Below are 18297 nucleotides of genomic sequence, written 5' to 3'. Positions count from 1 at the left end.
CCATAGACCCTCCCCTCGAAGAAATCAGGGCAGAAGTTGTTGAAAGTGGACAAAAGAGATGGATTAAAACACCAGGTTAAACGAGGATGTGTCTGCCTCGTCTACTTGTGATCCGATCGATTAAAACGCATCTTAATACCAGGTGTAAACAGAGCTTAAATGTAGGTTGTAATTTTTTTTTAAACTAAGCTTTTTCAGTGCTTAGCTTTACAGTCGATCAAAATAAATAGTAAAAATAAATAATTAAACACTAACCTAAAATCTTCTCTCTCTCATATTAAGCATTGGGAAATCCAGTTCAGTGAATCAGTTTGAATGGATGGTTCATTTACATGCACCGGTTAAAAAAGTGCAGTCTTCATTTTTTGTGAGAACTTTTTTGTAGCAATACAAAATAATATTATACTATTTGTTTCAATCTTTTTACTAAAAAATATTTATTCTGTAATTCTACAGAATTACTGGTGGTTGACTGTTTGATCTATTCAAATGCTATTCAATTCTGTCATTCAGTTGAGATCCTCTTTGTTTTTGTTCTAAATACTTCTCTTATATAAATTCTACTCTGTTCACTGTTCCTTTGTCAGCTTTTGAGTCAGAGAAGCAGGCGTGTGTCTCTATTTAGCATTTGGTTGCAAGAAATTTGAACATAGCAATAGAGTGAATGAATATTTTTTAGACAGAATTAATATTACAGCTACTGAGCTTCAAAGTGTTTCAGATCTTTTAATGTAAAAAAAAAAATGTTTCACTCTGATGCTTTGTTCCTCATCACTCTTCAGGAGATTATTACACTGATATTCAGACAGCTGAGTATATTATTTGACATTAAGATTAAAATGTAAAATCTTCTGGAGAGTCATTTTTCATAATTTATGTAATATGTGTTCTTAGACTGTATTCTTAGCAGAGCTTTACATGACGATTTTGTACGAGAGCATTTCCATCCCTTAAATATTTATTTCATTAATAATTTCATTAATAATTGAATACAATCCCCCGAATTACAGTTACTTTAACACTAAGCCACCAAAAACCTTTTGGTTCTTTCCTACTCAGTTTAACACCTTTTCCTTTAGAAATGTGAACCTGATGTCATTAATTATGTACTAAGTTTTACTTAGAAATCCTATTATATATATTGTACAGGTTATGGAAAAAAACATAATGAAACTGAAAGTGCTTTATCCCAAGAAGACTGTGGGATTTCCTGTTGTGGTTTTAGTTTGTGACAGATTGTAGAGCAATTTTAGAGCTATTCTGAAGAAAATATGAATCTTTAATTCAGTTCAGCATTAAAAATGTCCTTCGTGTGTATTAAAGTTGTTTTTCTTTTCAATTTTTTTTACCGATGCTTTATGCAACATTTAAAAATTCTATCTTGATGCAACTAAACTGTACTTTCTCCATCAACCAGGTCCACGTTGTGAAGAATGTGCTCATGGTTATTACGGTGACCCCTCTAAGCCCGGTGGGCAGTGCCAACCTTGTCGTTGCAGTAACAACATCGATCTATCGGATCCTGAGGCATGTGACAAGCGCACTGGCCAGTGTCTCAAGTGCCTGTACAACACTGAAGGAGCGGACTGCAGCGTGTGCAAGAGCGGATACTATGGAGATGCTTCCCGCCGCAACTGCCGGAGTGAGTTTACTTGGGCTTAAAATTACTTTTCTATATTATAGTACAATAATAAACATATTAACACTTTAATTTACCCAGAATGCACCTGCAACTTCTTGGGCACGGAGCGCAGTCAGTGTCTGTCTCGAGATGACTGTGTGTGCCAGCGTGCCACAGGACAGTGTCAGTGTCTGCCTCATGTTATTGGACAAACCTGTGATCACTGCGCTCCCAACTACTGGAACTTGGCGAGTGGACGGGGCTGTGAGTCCTGTGGCTGTGACCCCAACAATGCCTTCACATCTGCCTGTAATGAGGTACCCTCGACTCACAAACTGCACACACTCAGGGCAAATGGGCTTCTATACAGTACCGTTCAAAAGTTTAGGGTCAGTAAGAGTTTTTTTTTTTAATGAATGCTTTAATTCAGCAAGGATGCATTAAATTGATCAAAAGTGACAGTAAAGACTTTAACATTGTTACAAAATGTTTCTAATTCTAATGCTGTTCTATTGAACTTTCTGTTCATCAAAGAATTCTGAAAAAGAAATAATGATAATAAGAAATATTTAATCAAATCGGCATATTAGAATGATTTCTGAAGACTGGAGTAATGATGCTGAAAATTCAGTTTTGCCATCACGGGTGTAAATAACATTTTAAATATATGAAAATAGAAAACAGTCGTTTTAAATTGTAATAATATTTCACAATATTGCTGTTTTACTGTATTTTTGATCAAATAAATGCAATCTTGGTGAGCATACGAGACTTCTTTCAAAAAATATTAAGTCTTACCAACCACAAACTTTTAAACAGTAGTGTATATTTATTTATTCATAATATTTTAGCATAGGAAACTGAATGAGAAGCTTGGCTCATGAATATTAATTACATGACACGGTTTGCCAAGTAGTTCGACCTGATTAGCTTGAACTTGTACGGTATAATAATGGATATTCATTTTCAAAATTTGCTAAAGATCACATTTAACAGTGTTAGCAAATTATTCATGTTATTAAAGGTTAACTTTAAGTAATAGTTGAGTATAAACAATTGTATATCCATTGTGATAAATAAAAAAATCTCTGATTACCGATATGGTACCATTCCAAGTTGCTGGACTCCTGAGTAGTCTCAAATGTAGCTAGTTCTCTTTTTGAACCCAAATTCATATAGTTCACAGGCCAGTGCCAGTGCCGTGTTGGCTTTGGAGGAAAGACCTGTAAAGACTGCCGGGAGAACCACTGGGGTGACCCAAGAGTACTATGCCGAGGTACTATGATCTTTCAGAGCATTTTATATATTCAGTCTGTATCCATATCAACTCTAATGCTAACACATTGTAACACATTTCATCATCAACTCTAGAATCTAGTTTTTGATTCACAAGTAATTATTATTCCCAAAATCCGATTGATTTGGTTACTTCTCCCCCCACAGCATGTGACTGTGACCTCCGTGGCATCGAGTCATCTCAGTGCAACCGTGTGACCGGTCATTGCGTGTGCCAGCAGGGAGTGTCAGGCGTTCGCTGTGATCAGTGTGCCCGTGGCTTCTCTGGCACCTTCCCTGATTGCAAGCCTTGCCACCAGTGCTTTGGGGACTGGGACCGCATCGTTCAGGATCTGGCAACCAGAACCAAAGCTCTCACAGATCGAGCCAAGGAGCTCCACACCACCGGCTTAACTCGAGCCTTCGAGAGAAAATTTAAGGAGTTGGAGGACATGCTGGCGCAGGCGCGGGACATTGTTAATGCCCGCAACGCCACCGCAGAAGCTGTGACCACTCTGATGGGCATGATAGAGGATCTCAGGTACAGTTTGGTTAGAGGGAGATACACCACATTTGCAGACCCTAAATTCTGTTGTATTGCCTGAAAGATTAGTTGAGGGTGTTGGCGGGCAGGGGGAAATTACTTCATTACTATACTCAGTTATTAGTAAGAGGATATATTACTGGTATTATTTATGAGTGCTATTGAAATGAATAGAGAAAATTTGCACAAAAAAAATCAGTTTCATTTAGACATTTTACTGGTCATCATAGGATAAATGTATTCTGTACACTTAAAAAATGCATTTTCTTAGTATGCATTTTTCTTTTAAAAATCCTTAAAAATGCATACTTGTTCTTACTAAGATTGTCAAGTAAAGTAAATTTTACTTTACGTTTGAAATTAATTAGATTAAATTAGATTATTTAATGAATTAGCAAATATCTTTTGATTGTATCAGTTGATATCAGTAGCTAATAAATTATTTTACTGTGAAACACTTAAGTTTATAATTAATTTTGGAAACTATTTAAGGTTTTCTTTTTGTTAAATACTTATAAATGAGTACTATGACTTGATGTGGTACCCATACTTTCACATACATATAATTGAAGTTTAATTTCATATTTTAGCATTTTTTCTCACTTTTTACACCCTTGATGGTGATCAGTTTGGTCCGTTCATCAGCTCTCTTTCTACTTTCCTCTCCCAGAGCTCAGATTGGTGAGACCACAGACACACTGAACCAGCTGGAGGGAGACCTGACCGCTGTGCAGGACAGTAACTATGAGGCCAGTAATGCATTAAGTACCCTGGAAAGAGAAGCAAAAGAGCTACAGCTGAACTCAGATCAGCTTAACCGTCAGCTTGACATCCTCAAGAACTCCAACTTCTTGGGTTAGTCACTAATGATGTCTTACTGTACCTAAAATGCACTTACAGTGGCCCCAAAAAGTGTTATTTTAGGCCACACATACAAATGTTTGAACATCTTTGTATTGTATAATGAAATATCAAAACAAGTGGCATTTATTTATTATTAACTCCCAGGGAATAATCCATTGACTGATCTTCGTTATTGGAGAATTATTTTTTTCTTAATATATATATATATATATATATGGTATCCTTCCTCAGGTGCATATGACAGCATCCGGGCTTCGTACAACAAGTCACGTGACGCAGAGCATCGTGCCAACAGATCTACCACTGACATTCCCTGCACAGTGAGCCAATCGGCAGACACCCGCAAGAAAACAGAGCGACTGATCACCCAAAAGAGAGACGACTTTAACCGGAAAAACGCCGCCAACAAACGTACACTCACAGACTTAAATGCAAAAGCTCAGAATCTGGACATAAAGAAAATCAATGAAAAGGTAAGCAGCTCTTTGAGATGGGCACCTCAAATTTAAAAGTTATAACAGTACATAGATACATCTGGATTGTTAATTTAAATATTTGTATAGAATTTTTATAATAAAATAATTTATAAAAGAATAATTATATCAAAAATATTAAAACATTTTTTTTAATTTATTATTATATTGGTTTACATTAGAGCTCTTGATTTGTTATTGTTGTAGGTATGTGGAGCACCAGGTGATGCTCCATGTGTGGACAGCCCTTGTGGTGGAGCTGGCTGTCGTGATGATGAGGGCAAACGCCACTGTGGAGGCCTGAATTGCAATGGAGCTGTTGCAGTGGCCAACAATGCCCTGGATAGATCCAAGCATGCAGAAAGAGAGTTGGATAAAGCTATGGGAGTGGTGGAAGAGCTTTTTAAGCAGGTACAGACACTGATCAATGACTAGCATGATTAAAGAGTTTTCAGTGCTGACAATTCCTTTTATTAATATTCTCCAGAACGTGTTCAGTCTTTATTCTGCATCTTATGTTGTCTTGATGGTCTTATTAAGGTGGCAGATGCTAAGACCAAGGCTCAGGAAGCTAAGGATAGAGCCCAGGCAGCTTTGGAAAAAGCTAGTGATACCAAGAACAAGATGGATAATTCTAACAACGACCTGAGGGACCTCATCAAACAAATTCGGGAATTCCTCATGCGTGAGTTTTTAAATATAATATAATATAATATAATATAATATAATATAATATAATATAATATAATATAATATAATATAATATAATTAATATAATATAATATAATATAATATAATATAATATAATATAATATAATATAATATAGATGTAGTATGTATGTAGTATATTTTTATTGTCCCTTTAGGGAAATTCTTTTTCACATTTCCAGAAACGCTTTTCATCGTACATATTCATGGCACATATAGACATACATATTTCATACACAATAGACATAATATATATATAATAATATATAATATATAACATAATATAATATAGATAAGAAAAGAATTACCAAAAATAATAACATAAAATACATGGCAGATTATTCTCTGCATCTTATTCTGCTTTGCACTTAATAGTATACTTTTGAATTATTTTTAACTCTTATACTCTCTTTTTTTTTTACCAGTTTACAAATTATCTAAAGAGACTGCTGAATTTTACTTACTAATTAAATGTAAGAAATTCTATTTTATTTTATTTTATTATATTATAATAAGAGAATAAAAATAAAAATAAACTATTAAGACAGGGCAGATTACTCTAGTTTGCACTTAATACTTGTACTAAATGTTCCAAACATTTTCGTATATTTCCTCTTTCTTTAATTTTTTTATTTCTTCTCATTGAACCTTAACTTACAAATCTTTGAATTCTTTTGAGCTCAACCCAAGGTTCAGTACTATCCCAGAGTTGTCTGGAAACTGAAAACCCTTTAATGTTAACTCTTTGGTCACTGTCTATATGTCATGTTGAATATTTGCAGAGGAGGGAGCAGATCCGGACAGCATTGAGGCGGTGGCCAATCGGGTGCTGGAGCTCTCTATCCCTGCTTCTCCCGAGCAGATTCAAAACCTCGCGGACGAGATTAAAGACCGCGTCAAGAGTCTGTCCAATGTGGACGCCATTCTTGAGCAGACCCAGAATGACGTCCGCAAAGCAGAACAGCTGCTGCTGGATGCCAAGAAAGCCAGGTGACTATCTGCACATATGGTTGTATTGTTTTTATTTGTTTTTGTCTTTTAAATGTGAATGCAATCCATATCTTTCACTATAGGAATAAGGCAGAGGGAGTGAAGAGCACAGCTGAGAGTGTGAAAAAGGCCCTGAACGATGCCAGCAGGGCCCAGGCCGCAGCAGAGAAGGCCATTCAAAAAGCTAGAAATGACATTGGCTTAACTCAGAACCAGCTGGCACAGGTAAAACAACCTTTATGTGGGTTAACTTGAATTGCTAATTCTAAATTGATCGGTTTTGACAACAGACGTTCTTGCAATATTTCTAAAGATCCAATCAGAGACCACAGCTCGTGAGAAAGATCTTAATGATGCTATGGACAGGCTGGGAGATCTGGGACGCCAAATAGACCGTTTAAAGACCAAACGTGCCAACAACAGCCTGGATGCAGCGCGGGCAGAGGAGACTGCTACCATGGCCCGGGACAAGGCCAATGAAGCTAAAGAAGTGTGTGGCAGTCTTCTGTTTGTCATAGAGTGTTTTGTTTACCAGAATTTATTGACTTTATCATCTGTTTTAGATCCTGGACGGCGAGCTGTCCGATAAGTACCGTACCGTTCAGGGCCTGATGGAGAGTAAGGCGAAGACAATGCAGGACGCTAAGCAGAAAGCAGAGCGCCTGAGAGATGAAGCGAAGGCGCTGCTAAAGGATGCCCAGGATAAAATGCAGAGGCTGGCAGGTAAGTGTGTGGGAGACGCACAGAGAACTGGAGGAAGACTATTCTTACAGTTCAGTTATATATATATATATTTCTCCAAAACATTGCCTTAATACATTATATGTCAAAGACAAATGGAGGATAGAGGGAAATCGGAATATCTCAGATGACAATTAGGTGAAACTTTGATAGACACAATGGAAATCTACAAGCTCATCCCTGTGGAGAGAATTATGTTAGAAGAATGTTATCAGGTTTTTTATTACAGCAACACAGAAAAGATACAAAGGGAAGGGTGCTAGCTGTTGGAGATTATGTCATATTTTTTGGGAGCGTTAGAAATCAACCCAGGTTTGGTAAGAGGTTAAAAAGAATTTGGAAGCTGTTTTTGATGTGGTGATACCTGATGGGTGGAATAACAAAGAAAAGAAACTGATGTTGCAGTAAGTAAGAAACTTATGACAAATAAATGGTTAAAAGCAGAGCCACCTACAGCTGAAGACTGGATTGACATATTACAATATATATATGTAATGGAAAAACTTTCCTTTCCGTTAAGAACCCAGATAAAAAATACAAAATTTGGACAAAATTGACTGATTATATCAAACCAATATTCCTGGACTTTTCTTGAAACATAAATGGTCTGTAAAGCTTTTAAGAAATAAGTAACAGCTCCCCTTGTTCTTTTTGTAAACTTGGGTATTTTATTTCCATGACCAATGGCATGCTGTACAGAACGGTGTACTGTAGTAGTAGGCATATAATGCAGTCAGGCCAAGGCGGTTGGTTTAGGGTTTTTTGGCATCTCCGTGTGGTCCTGTTCAGTATCGCAAATTGACTTATCTAAAATGTAAAATCTAAAATATTTGCTGTTGCACTTAACACATACTATACACTGTGAACTCTGAAACGTTTTTTTTTCCATAATGATTTTTTTTCATGGGTGCTTCGGTGTGCATGCATTTATGAATTATATGTACTCCTTATATCATTTGGTGTCCTTTTTTGGAAAGACACCAAAATTTACCTTGGAAAAAGCTTGCAGTTTTTTCAGAATCACCCTTCAACCTGATATTTCTGGATATAGCTAATGATGACAAAATAAACGTGTTAAATAAGATAAACGGTATATATATATATATATACATATATATATATACATACATATATATATATATATATATATATATATATATATATCTGCCCTCTTGTGGTGACAAGTAATATTGTTCTTTTGTTTTAGTTTTATTTCCTTGTAAATCTAACCTGATTGTGTGGTTGTTTTGTATCCATAGAGCTTGAAAAGGACTATGAGGAAAACCAGAAGGTATTGGAAGGCAAAGCCAGACAGCTGGATGGCCTAGAAGATAAAATGAAGGCAATCCTGAATGCTATCAATAAACAGATTCAGATCTACAACACCTGTCAATAATCCGTCACAAGAAGGAAGCCCATCAGCTGGACTGCTGCTGTCTCTGAAACTTTCACTACTTTCTGAAAGGATCTGCCTTTGATTTTTTTTTTTTTTTCCAGGCTGCTACAGCAAAAGCTGTTTGCCAACAAACCTGCAAGACAATGAGCAATGACAAACTGCAACCAGACACGATGTCTGCTACAAATGTTGTTTTAATGAAGGGCTTCTGTCAAAATACACTATATTAACCTATTTTCATTATGGAGTTAAATGAAATGCAGATATTCACGTCTTTTTTAAGGCAGAGCAGTATTCTACTTTCTTTTTTTTTTTTTTTAAATTTGCTTGTAAAATACTGTATACAGTATGATGAAGTTACTGAGTTTGCTTGAATGTAAAAGACACTGAAAATAGATTTTTTTTTGCCCTTTTTCTTTCAAAATAGGTATTGCGTGGAATTTTATTAACACTCATTTTCTGAGAAACACTTTAGATTTGTTGTCTTCTGAGAAAACAGTTTCTATAATAGGCTGAATATCTAAGAGAAACTACTGTAACAATGGACTTACAAAGACATTGTTAAATGAAGTCAAATGAGTTAAGTTGTCCATATCATTGGTTGTGTATGATGTACATTGATTTACATCATGTTTGTTCTTATGAGAATAAAAAAAAAACATAACACTTAATAAAAATGAAAAGTAATAATATCCCTCTCTGATTTCTTGTATGTTCTCTACATGTAACCCTAATAAATGAGGAACAAAACAAAAACGTGTGAACACCATCCGATACAAAAATAATGCATCGAATATGTATTATGAATATCTAGCATTCACTTCAAAGAGTGAAACAAGTCTGCAGGGTGGTTTTAAATAGATTTTCAGCTCCATCTATTGAATTGTTACCGCAGTCCGAAAATCTTAGTGTTGACAAAATAACCATGTTTTCAAATCACAGACAAATTAAATGCAAGTGCTGTTTTTATAAAAGAGCACTAAATAGATACTTAATATACTTAAAATGAGAGAAATGATATGAAAATACAAACAATTTATTTACCATTTATGTAACATAGTTCATTATACATTTATAAGACTTTTTAAAATGTTTTTTTTCTTTAGTTTTAAAGTGTCTTATGCTCATCGTGGCTGCATTTATTATTAGAAAAAAAATAGGGAAAAAACAAATATTGTGAAATATTACAATTTAAAATAACTGCTTTATATTTTTATATATTTTAAAATGTCATTTATTCGTGTGATGGAATAAATTACATTTTTAATTATTAGCAGCCACAGTGTGAAGTGAAGTGTCACATCATTCTAATAAGTTGTGCTGCTTAATATTTTTGATAATAATAAAAAAATGGTACATTCAAAATAACAGAATTTATAATGTTCAAAACAATAGTTTTCATCTGCGCATGGTTGTGAGCGCACAGGGACCAGGCCGCCCGGAAGTGGCCCGTGTGTGTGTGTGTATGTTTGTGTTGTGTGTGGAGCATGTTGCCGTGATCGCCGTCGCTACCCGGTTTGTTTTTGTTCTCTGACAAAGTGTGAGTTACAGAGCAGCGGTCGGCTCATAAAGTGAAGGACGGGCAACGTTTTGCGTCTTTGTTTGTATTTACATCAGCCTGATTTCAGTTTTAACGCCACAAAATGGGTCCTGGTTAGGATTATTTTGGAAATAAAGAAGCATTGAGTTTGTAGAGGCGAGCTGATGCGGCTCAGGGGAGATCGGCGGCCCGCAGCCGTGTTCGAAGCCTGGTGCTGAATTAAGCTAGAGTCGCTGCGGCTCCTCGAACGAAAGAAAGGACAAGCCGTTGCGACTCGTCATTCCAGAACAGCAACGAAACAAAGTAAGATTTCAACTATAAACAACTGCTGTCATATCAAAATATCGTAAACTGCCCTCACTTCTCTTGCTGGTATGCACACTTTTGACAATACCCCACCACCCGACCTTGCGGGTGAAGTGTTCATGCTCAGTAGAAGCTAAGCGCGTTATTAGCTGGGCAGTCGGCGCAGCGCGAGAGGCCTCACGCCTCGGTTCCCTTAACGGACATTTAGCTCGCTCTCCACACAACGCGGCTAACCGGCGTCTCCAACAACCAAACAACACAGTTAAGATATATCACTCTTCATACAAATGATATTTAGCAGCATTAGAACAAGGTTAACTTTAAGTGACAGTTTGTTGGTGAAATGTTTTGAGTTAAAGAGAACTTGAGTGTGGAATATAGTCGAACAGGCTAACTTAAGCTAACGTTAGTCGGGTTAGCAACCGCGGCATTAGCGATCATTATGGGGGTTTAAGCTGCTTGAGTTTCCATGGATATAGTTTTCTCGTATGACAACTAAAATGGAAAACATAAGGAAATATAAAAATGACTGAAGTCAAAGATATCTTCTTTCGCCAAATTCACCATATATTGGGATAATGACACCGAAGTGTGAGGACACTGACATTAACCGGTGTTGGTGGCTTGACGTTTAATGTTTTCCAATAAACATTCACTAATCAGTGTTTACTAATCAAAAAGGTTTATTTGAACATTTGACATTAAAATAAGAGGTGCTTTTTCCTTTTTTATATTGCCAATCCAATTCGAATCAATAAACATAAGTGATAATACAATATTCTCACACTGTCAAAAAATATCGTGATTTTAACGGTAAAAGAGCGTAAAATGCTACAGTGAAAAACTGTTAATTGGTTATCAGAAAGTTTCCGTACTATATACAGTGAATAATTGTGATAGATGTACATTACATTAATAATTACATTAAATGTAGACCGTACATTTAATGTAATTTTACAGTAAAATACCGTTAATAGTCAGTTTTTGGAAGTGAAAAAGGACGTCGTATAATTTACAGTAAAAAACCATAGGGACATATTTTTGTTGAAATTACTGTTTTTCTTAGTTTTTTTCTAATCAGTTATGTACATCAGGGTTTTATGTTACTTTTAATGTTGTTAAATTAATGTTTATTGCATTTTAAAATGTTACTATGATGGTGTTTAGTATTTGTGTGAATGACACTGCAACTTTTATATATTAATATGAACTTTCTTGTGAAAAAGCTGTTTGTGATGAGCTTTGATTCATCATGTGACTCTCATCACCACTGTGATTGGTCGTTGTCAGTGTATTACAATTGTACAAAATAGGCTAGATAAAAGTACTTAAATAGATTGCTAAATTAACCTTATATCAGATAATGAAATACGTTTTTTTACTGTAAATTTAAGTTAAGTCCTAAAACCTAAAATGTTGCTACCGTATTTTTTACGGTAGATTTCTGGCACAGCTGCCAGTTTTTCACCGTAACTTTAATGGATTTTTTTTCTTCTTTTTCTTTTTTTACATCAAAATACACTTTGTTTAACATATTCAACAAATAGGAAAAGAGAAAATTAGATGAAATTTATGTAGACAGAGTTTTTCTTTTGGGACATTTGCAGTTGAAAAAAGGCATTAAATCGCAATATATATAATTGGAATGCTCAGCATATTGTAAAATGTTTCAAGTCCTAATTGCGTCATATCGTGATAATATTGTATTGTTGGGTCCCTGGTGATTCCCACCCCTACCACCTAACCCTTACATGCATGGCTGTTGTTTTTGTTTGCAGTCTCCCTCTGATTCTCTTCTGGGAGTGCTCTCACTTGAAACATCGCCAAGATAGCTGGACCGGGCAGGAAACGGCCCAGCTCAGATCCAGATCCCTGTGGAAGCAGCTCCGGCAGCGGGAGCGAGGTAAGAGACGGCCGACCCATTAGCGGCAAGTGGCTGAAGATGGCCAGCAGCAGTACAGGACCCAGTGAATCGGGCCGGAGGCGAGGTCAGAGAGGACCTGACGATGTGGTCAGCACCAGCAAGAAGAAGCAGAAGGACAGAGTCAACCAGGAGAGCAAGGAGGCCAAGCGGGCAGCCTCAGCCAACAGCACAGAGACTAGGAAAGGTGAGGAGAGGACATGGTTTGTAAACATTCAAATTAGGTCTGAATTTCTTTATCTCACTCAGGTCCTTTACGTCAATTCATTTTATCTTTTTCACTTGTCCTTTCGCTTGGTGGTGTTCTGCCAGGCGTTAATCTTGGAACTCAAGCCATTGGTTGGGACCTAGACAGTTATTTGAATCATATGCTTGGGCAAAAATATAGTGTGGGATAATTGTTTTACTGCAGTGGTATCTAATGTAACATGAACCGAAAGAAAGTGTCTGTGGTGCAGTGTCCTTTTGACTTATAAAATGCAGTCTGGCCCATAGCTAGAGGTTAAAGTCATTAAAGGTATAGTCCTTGTCCTGTTTTCGTTTGCAGAGCTGGGAAGATTCCAATATGTTGCGTAGTGTGGTAAACAGGGAACCGGGAAGTTAACAGACATTAACTCTGTGAAACGTACTGAACTTGCGTAATTGTTCTGCTATGGTAGTCCCTATTGATTTAGCTATGCCACTATTTCTATAGCTAGCCTATTGAATTGGTTGTTGTGTGGCATTAGAAGCATGTTTTAGTTGGTATGTATGTTGTGAATCCAGTTTCATTTAGGCTGACATTTCTGATATTCATCTTTTGGTAATTATCTTTGAACAAAACAAATGATAATGAAAGTTAAACTACAACAATAAGGGGATTTTGAATGCTGTGATCTCAGATGTTTTTACAGGTATCATTTCACATTGCTGACAGCTGTTAAATGAGCCTGATTTTCTCTGTTGGATGTTTATGTAAGTCCATAAGTAATAATTTGTTTGGTTAGTGATGGCTTTTCAAAGTTATCATGTCCTTGGCATTCATGGAGAACCTTGATCTTAAAGTATATGGTGGCAGCTTCTTAGACTTTGTTGAATATACTTCAGTTGACCAGGCAAGAGATATATTGTTATTGCTTTATTAGGTGTTTGGTGTTTTAAGCCCCCAATGGCGCCTTCCAGGCAGCGAGGGGATGGGTAGGTTTAAGGTTGAGGGTAGGGTTAGCTGCCTCTAAGGAGCCATTGGGGGCTTTATTACTGTTACAGATTGTTTTTGTTTACCTTTCAGATAGCTGTAATGCAGACCTATTGTTTTATTTCTACTTTTGAAAGTTTTATTTCTACTTTTATTTCTACTTCTGCTGTCTCAAAAATTAATACTGTTTAAATTGTGACTTACATAGTCATGGTTTTCATCGTTGTTTTGCGCTAATTATTAAGCTGCACATTTATGGAAGCTTCTTTCTGCCACAGAATTAAAAAAAAATTAAAATTTAATTTTGTCTTTTTATCTCACAATTCTGACTATTTTCTCTCACAATTGCAAGTTTATATTCCGCAATTCTGATTTTTTAGGATTAAAAAATCCCCTGCCCTACATTTTTCTTTTTGAATAACCGGTTCACTCGTATGAACTTCACAATACAGAATTAAAACACTGACACTTACATCTACTGGTAAAGTTTTCAGTTTACGATTACCATTGGTTATTGAGACACGTGACTACAGGTTTGATAAACGTACATTAATTTTTTTTTGTTTTCGGTGTGCCAGCCTGTGCCCTGTCTACTGAGTGTTTTGCCTCTGCAGTGCTGTGCTGAGTGCTGAAGTGTCGTAATCCAAGCCTGTGAGCCTCTGCTTCAGTAAAGAAGTGCTTTGTCAAGGTCAGTGGAGTGACTCTGCCCGGCACATGCATGAGAAGACTCCACTCCTCCCTCATTGGCCTCTACATACATTCGATATGGGTGCGCCATTGTCTTTCTCTTGTCGAAATGTCATGTTTCAGAGCACCATCCTTACACGAACAACGGGAGAAGTCTATGGACTGATGATTCCTTACATGTAAGGGAGGCTCATGGGATACTGGCAGAGTGGAGATGACATCACGTGGAATAGAAACCCAGCTGTGGGGCGTTGCGGCGTCTTCATGACCTTTTAGATCTGTGTGTCACAGTGAGAGAGAGTAAAGGGACGGGACTAGCTGTCACTTGATCCTGAAGCCTGATCCTTAACGATAAACACGCTCTCTTTCTAGCTCTTTCCTGCTCTCTCTGACCTGCTGGCTCACATGCACCTATGTTAAACTCAATAACTGTGCAGTTTGAAATCGAAAGGGAGTTGGGCTTTCTGCTATGACAGGCTATCAGATTGTGTAGCGTTATCATGAAATCAGGTTTGATTTTTGTTTTTAATTTGTAGCAGCTCATTGTTTTCTCTGTACATTAATGTTCTTGTGTTTTCCCTCTGCTAATGGAATAATACTTTTAATTACAGTCAGGGTTTTCTTCAGTGATATTAAGTAATGTGTTTGTAATGGATCCAGCCTTACATGAATGTACATTTTTCTGTTTAGATTTGTTTCTGGACTGGAAGCAGAATGCTTATGAGGTGATTGTGAGGCTGAACTGTGGAGATGCTGGGGTGCTGAGAGTAGAAGATATCAATTCTGCTTTTTCCGATTCCGCCTGCCACATCCGCTTGCCGGGTAAGGACAGTATGTGTGCTTGTGGCCATCGTATGTGGTTCATGTTTGTCTTTTTTCTTATTGTGTGCTGTGCTTGTCATGTTTTTTGTTATGAGTGTAATGTATACTATTTTTCAAAAGTTTTTTTTTTTTTTCATTGAGGGAAATTAATACTTGTATTCAGCAAGGACTATTAAATTGATCAAAAGTGAAATTTGTAATGCTACAAAAAAATTATATTTCAAATAAATGCTGCCATTTTGAACTTTCTATTTATCAAAGAATTCTGAAAAACTAAGTTTCCACAAAAATAGTGAGCAGCACAACTGTTTCATTAACGTTGATACTAATAAGAAATGTTTCTTGAGCAGCAAAGCAGCATATTAGAATGATTTCTGAAGGATCATGTGACACTGAAGATTGGAGTAATGATGTTTTACATCACAGGAATAAATTACGTTTTAAAATATATTAAAATAGAAAAGTTATTTTAAATTGTAATAATATTTCACAATATCACTGTTCTGTGTTTCTGATCAAATAAATGAAAAGCCTAAGAGACTTCTTTAAAAAACATTAAAAAATCCTATCAACTCCAAACTTTTGACCAGTAGTGTATGTACTGTGATGTTTGTGTGTTCTCAGATGGCCGTGAATGGAGCTGTCATCTCCACGAAGAGATTGAAGCCTCCTGCAGTAAATTGCTTTATAAGGAGAAAACAAATGTTCTGCAGCTTGTCATGCACAAGAAGATCCCCCTCAACACCTGGCCCACCTTCGCTGTAAGAACACCTGCTCACTCTTTTTTACTATTTTTCTCTTGTTGACCATCTCCTTTTTTCTTTTTCTTTTTTACACTTCCCAATAATTTAACCTATGTTTTTGTTGGGCAGATACAGTTGCCATTCCTTACAAAGAAATTCTGTACATTTTTAAAAACTAAACTTGACTAATCTAATGCAATTTCTTTATTAGTCTATTTAGACGTCCCTTTTGAGGGCGATGTCCTATCTGTCTCAAAGAGCAATGTCAGAACTGTGTGGCCATGCACACATGCAGCTTTGAGCATTCATGAATGTTTTCCTAGTCGGAGATCCCTCAGACAAGCTTTATTTATTCATGTTCCCTCATTAAACAGAACAAGAAAAAGACTGAAGCGGTGAACATCCTTACAGAGAATGGCAGCAACCACCAGCAGTCAACCACAGGGCGATCTGAAAAATCTGGCGAAACCATTGAAAAAATGCCCCCGGTGACTTCTGCTGAGCAAAAACGAGGTAAACCCGACCGAGGGTTGAAACGAGGGATGAAAGGCAAACAGGTGGAGCTCACTGAGAGCACAGGCGTGAAGGCGGCAGAGATTAAATCAAGCGATAAAGCAGACCCGATTAATGAGCCCAGCGCAAAGCGCACCACGCGACCCTCTAGAAATACAAAGGAGCCCCCTCTAGCTCCCTGCTCCTCGAAGGAGTCTCAATCCAAACAAGCAGTTAATGGCAAGACACACACATCAGCTGTAAGCAGTGGTGCCTCTTCATCTAGCAATGCAAAAGACAACAGGGCTCAAGCATGCCAGGCATCGCAGGTAGAAAAAGGAGTGGACAGGAGGCCAAAAAGCAGTGCTCAGGTGAGACTTCACTCGAAAATGAAAATGATCAGCAGGAAACAGAATGGTGGAAAGAATCTCTCACATCCTGTGGTCTGTCTTTTGTGTTGTTTACAGGTTGAAGCAGATGATAGCAAGGTTGCTTCCTCCGTGTGTGAGCCGAAGGTGACGCAGCAGGAGAGTTGTTCTTCTCCCGTGCAAACAAGCTCTGAAAAGATAGCATCAGATGAGACAGAGGAAAAGAAGCCACAGGCTGATACCCAGATCCCTAAAATGCTTCCATCTCATGATTCAGGGTCTGGAGAGCCTGTTTCAACATCCTCAAAGAGACAAGAGTCTCCTCAGAAGAGCTGCTCAGAGGAGAAGAGAGACAAGTCCAAGGAGGAGCCACATGGAGGGAGCCATGAGGAGGATACAGGAGGTCAGTTAAGAACATTTGAAATATACTGCGACACATAATTTTTCAAAAACATACAAAAAAAATCTTACTGAATCAAAACCTTTGAACCTTTTTTTTCTCTCTCATGACTGATATGTGCTAAGGTCCGGAGCCAATGGTGAACTTGAAGTTTGTGAAGAATGACTCGTATGAGAAAGGGACAGACTTGATGGTTGTTAACGTCTACTTGAAAGAAATTTGCCGGCAGACCTCCAGGGTGCTGTTCAGGGAACAAGACTTTACTCTTATCTTCCAGACCAGGTGAGAGATTCATCCGCACACATGAGTTTCCTCATGAGTAACTCTTAAGTTTCCATTAATTGTTGAAACTGTCCACAGTGATCCCAACTTTTTGCGCCTTCATCCGGATTGCGGACCAAACACTGTCTTTAAATGGCAGGTTAAACTCAGGTAAGATTGTCTGATGGGCATCCTAATCTCCTTCGATCCACTACTAGTCAAGAGTGTGTTTCTGAGGGTTTCTTCATTGGTTCCATCTGCTGATGTTTCAGGAATCTAATCCAGCCAGATCAGTCCAGCTATGCCTTTACTCCGTCCCGAATCGACATCACCCTGAAGAAAAGACACAGTCAGCGCTGGGGGGGTCTGGAGGCCCCTGCCACACAAGGTCTGCTGCCTGGATTCTTTTTGCTTCTGAAAAGTCTTTTACAAACAAACACATATGAATTTGACACATTCATGAACTTGCATCTCCAAAGCGATAGCTGCCTGAACAGTGTGTCCATGACTAAAGGCCCGTTCACACCAAGGACGTTAACGATAAAGATATAAAATTCGTTCTCAATATTAAAGAATAGCAGAGTTCACACCACAGCTATTAACGATAGGGCTGGGCGATATGACGATATTATCGTATATAGACGATGTCTCAAAAGTATCGCAATGTCGATTATAACAGTCTGTTTCCAGACGATAATCGTCAAAAAATGACAAATATATATCACATAACCCTATAGTTATAATCATATTTATAGCATGAATTAAATATTTTCTATAGTAGTTAGTACGGTTAGGAATAGAAAATCGATTCTTCTTGATAGCATTCTTTAAGCGCAAGACGCAAGAGAACACTTCTGCATGCGTGCTGTTTTATGTGCTGCGCCAAAGAGCCGCCTCTCACATAGTGCACGGACAAATAGCCTACACACACAATTATATCACACAATTATCCTTCTAGTTGATTTATAGCA

General features: G+C 37.4%; 2 protein-coding genes across 8 annotated transcripts in view; both read left to right on the top strand.

The window, feature by feature from the left end:
- The window catches only part of lamb2 (laminin, beta 2 (laminin S)), a 37987-nt gene extending 28632 nt beyond the window's left edge, over positions 1–9355 (top strand). Inside the window, exons 22-34 of the mRNA XM_084098470.1 lie at positions 1418–1642; positions 1721–1938; positions 2801–2897; positions 3065–3437; positions 4111–4295; positions 4536–4777; positions 4985–5188; positions 5318–5462; positions 6268–6475; positions 6559–6700; positions 6789–6965; positions 7039–7198; positions 8476–9355. Coding sequence (XP_083954596.1) covers positions 1418–1642; positions 1721–1938; positions 2801–2897; positions 3065–3437; positions 4111–4295; positions 4536–4777; positions 4985–5188; positions 5318–5462; positions 6268–6475; positions 6559–6700; positions 6789–6965; positions 7039–7198; positions 8476–8612 — 2513 coding nt within the window. The 3' untranslated portion in view covers positions 8613–9355. The remainder of the gene's footprint in view (positions 1–1417; positions 1643–1720; positions 1939–2800; positions 2898–3064; positions 3438–4110; positions 4296–4535; positions 4778–4984; positions 5189–5317; positions 5463–6267; positions 6476–6558; positions 6701–6788; positions 6966–7038; positions 7199–8475) is intronic.
- Positions 9356–10043: 688 nt separating this feature from the next.
- The window catches only part of usp19 (ubiquitin specific peptidase 19), a 29457-nt gene continuing 21203 nt past the window's right edge, over positions 10044–18297 (top strand). For 2 of the 7 annotated variants that reach the window (XM_084099479.1, XM_084099478.1), the window contains exons 1-9: positions 10053–10455; positions 12237–12566; positions 14931–15062; positions 15687–15823; positions 16180–16668; positions 16765–17068; positions 17191–17347; positions 17426–17497; positions 17599–17714. In XM_084099479.1, coding sequence (XP_083955605.1) covers positions 12401–12566; positions 14931–15062; positions 15687–15823; positions 16180–16668; positions 16765–17068; positions 17191–17347; positions 17426–17497; positions 17599–17714 — 1573 coding nt within the window. In that variant the 5' untranslated portion in view covers positions 10053–10455; positions 12237–12400. Of the gene's footprint in view, positions 10456–12236; positions 12567–14602; positions 14751–14930; positions 15063–15686; positions 15824–16179; positions 16669–16764; positions 17069–17190; positions 17348–17425; positions 17498–17598; positions 17715–18297 lie in introns of those variants that run through there. The other 5 variants (XM_084099483.1, XM_084099482.1, XM_084099480.1 and 2 more) reach the window with 4 other exon arrangements.

Source organism: Abramis brama (genome assembly GCF_963993115.1).
Source record: "Abramis brama genome assembly, chromosome: 22".
NCBI lineage: Eukaryota > Metazoa > Chordata > Actinopteri > Cypriniformes > Leuciscidae > Abramis > Abramis brama.
This window is presented reverse-complemented; position numbering and strand designations above follow the sequence as displayed.